This window comes from Tupaia chinensis, unplaced genomic scaffold, assembly GCF_000334495.1.
Source record: "Tupaia chinensis unplaced genomic scaffold, TupChi_1.0 Scaffold138725_1, whole genome shotgun sequence".
Taxonomy (NCBI): domain Eukaryota; kingdom Metazoa; phylum Chordata; class Mammalia; order Scandentia; family Tupaiidae; genus Tupaia; species Tupaia belangeri.
The window spans coordinates 1417414-1420268 of NW_006198617.1; the positions used below are offsets into that span (position 1 = coordinate 1417414).

Below are 2855 nucleotides of genomic sequence, written 5' to 3' on the forward strand. Positions count from 1 at the left end.
TCTGTACCCTCTGTGCAACTCGCTCTCCAGGCCATGCCCAGCACTGCGAGGGCTCTCTGTGCAGACGTGTGCTGGTCCCCACACCAGCCCCTTCTGCAGCCACCAGCCACATTTGGCTACTTAGCACTTGAAACATGGCTAGTCCGAAGTAGCCGTGTGCTGGATTCCATAGGCAGCAATAGACAGAGTACAGTACATGGCTAATCACTTTAATATTGGTTACGTGTTGAGATGATAATGTTTTGGATGTGCTGGGTTTAGCACAAATGTGACTTAAATGTCCTCGTTGCTTTAGCGTGGTTACTAGAAGACAAAACGCCACATGCTCACCTGGTTGGCTCCCATTGGATCTCTGCTGGAGAGCGCTGAAGTGGGTCAGCCCACTTAGCTGCTCTCAGGCTGCGCTTTGCTCATTGGCAGAAGAGGAAGACCTAAATCCGAGTCATAAGAATGGTTACTGCATGGGGCCAGCAGGTGACATGGTGGCTAAGGGCACTGGACTCCCACATGGCCGACTGTGGTTCAAGTCCTGGACCTGGCAGCTTGCTTCCTTATTTTCTGTCTCTTCCTCTCTGATCAAATTAAATAAATAAATAAATAAAGATAAATAAAATAATTTAAAAAGTGAATGGTTACTGCACACATACTTATTCCGAGGGCTTTACATGTAACCCCCCATTCAGACCGCCCCAGCACTTGCACGGTCGCACCAACGGAGGTGCGAAACTGTCCAGTCGCGCAACCTCAAAGGAGCCGAGCTGAGCCTGAAGTTAACCACCAACTTAACTAGACAAGGCCCTGCCAGAGAGACCGCGCCAGCTGCCGGGGAAAGCAACGACAATATGGCTAACCTCGGTGAAGTCCCTAGCGATACATGCTCCTCGCCACTCACAGGAGCATCTGCCATATCGCCCTTAAACAGAGCTTGAACAGGCAGATGTGGTGCGACAAGGCAGCCTTCACGAAGCCAGCCCGGGAGTGTCTGTCTGACATCCGCTTCCAAGGTCACGAAGGCAGCTTCCTCTTTGCCACTAATTACAGGAACTATTTTTAGGACAAATTAACAACACTCCATACTCGCTCGCTTCCTACGCTGTGATTTGTTCTCTTTAGGTGCCTCTATTTATACCTGTAGTGCTTTTTTTTTTCTTTTTTAACAGGCATCCTAATTATCCTGCCAATGATGGAACTGGGCTTGTAACTAAATTATAAAACATCCTGGGAGGGAAAACATGAGGTGTGACTACCACCGGGTATTATTGGAGCTCACTGGATTGCTTTCTGAGTTCTGAAAAAAGCCCAGTTGAACATTTGGAATCATAAAGTTACAGAGCTGGAAGGGACCCGAGGTCTCCTAAGTGTCCTGTGACTAAGAGCAGAGTCATGGCAACTTAACCCCTGTAAGCCTTGGTGTCCTCATCTGGGAAGTGGGGACAGTAACGTCTCCCTTTTAGGGCTCGATTGCAGATTTAATGAGGTAGTGACTGTAAGTCTGCTCCTTGAATCCCTCGCTCCGTGGTGCTCAGAAAAATCTGACGACCCAATATCACCAATGCTACTATGATAGTAATACCATCGTACCCCCCAGCAGACTCCAAAGGGGGCAATGTCTCCAAGCACAGCTGGCCCGACTCCAGCAGGTCTTCTTTCCTCCATTCTCTGCGAGGTCTCGAATGCTTCCCTTAGGCAGAGAGGCTCATGGTTGGAAAGAAAGAACTCTGCAGCTCTCTCCCTCCCCGTGCTGGCCCTCCGGGGTGCTCTGGGCAGCTCCTGCTGAGCGGGGCTCTACCAGGGCCCATGGCTGAAGAGCTTCGGAGCACACTCTCCACATCCATGTCCTTCCCCAGGGATCTGCCTCCCAAGGCGCCTGGAAACATCAGCGCTGCTGCCTTCCCGGGTCCAGCCAGCTGGCCTCAGTGCCCCTCCGTATCTTGCTAGCTGAGCATGGACTTCCTTGCCTTTCCTCACTCCACCACGGCAGGCTGAGGAAGGACAGGGTCTGCTAGGTGACAGCTCTCCTAATTCACGTCTCCTTCCACTCACTAGCTAGGCTGAGGACAGTTGTCCCCACGGCCAGGAATGCATGACACAGCCCCCACGTGGCATTTATTTTGAGAACCATAACCACAAACCCATCAGAAGCTCCCCTCTTAGCATAGGAACCTAAGGTGTCCCTCACACAGCCCAGAGCTTCCGGGTCTGCCCTGTAGGTGAAGTTAGAAGTTCGAGGGTCCTGGCACAGCTCAGAGTCATGGCAGAGCCCAGGAACTCACAAACTAGGCCTCAAGATTCCAGAGGTGAGCAAACTGGGGCTGAAGGAACTGTCCCAAAGGTGCGGACAGTACCCGATGTTGACCCTCTTCTAGGACGTTTGCTCCTGGCACGAAGCCTCCCTGTTTGTATGGAGACAAGGCAGCCTCCCTCATCCACACACACGCACGTTTAGCCCTGCAGTGCCACCCAGCCCGGCGCACCCTACAAGCTGCAGGGTCACTAGCCCATCCCTCTACAGCCCTGCAGAACTCGGAGGGTCGCAGTTTCTCTGCTCTGCGAGCTCCGGCTTAGTGTCTCGCACTGTGGGTTCGTCAGGTTCGCTGCTCTTCCTGCAGCCCCGCGCAGTCTAGGAGCTGAGGGTCCTGGCCTCTGGATTCTCTGCACCCACGGAGGTGGCTATGGGTGCTTTGGGCAGCCCTGGCGGGCTAGGCCAGGCTGTGCCACTGAGATGGAGGTTCTGGCATGGGCTGCTTTTGGACCCTTCGCCATGGGAGGAGGAATAAGAGTGCTATTTCTGAACTAGCAAAATAGTCCACAATTTTTGGACTGCCATTTCTTTTCTTTTCCTTTTTTTTTTTTTT

The 2855-nt window shown here is 52.4% G+C and overlaps 1 protein-coding gene across 1 annotated transcript in view; it reads left to right on the forward strand.

Annotated features, from left to right (window-relative positions):
* The first annotated feature begins 1797 nt into the window (after positions 1 to 1797).
* Positions 1798 to 2855, forward strand: part of MED9 (mediator complex subunit 9) — an 18734-nt gene continuing 17676 nt past the window's right edge. Inside the window, exons 1-2 of the mRNA XM_006161662.2 lie at positions 1798 to 1926; positions 2211 to 2332. Of these exons, the coding sequence (XP_006161724.1) occupies positions 1798 to 1926; positions 2211 to 2332 (251 nt within the window). The remainder of the gene's footprint in view (positions 1927 to 2210; positions 2333 to 2855) is intronic.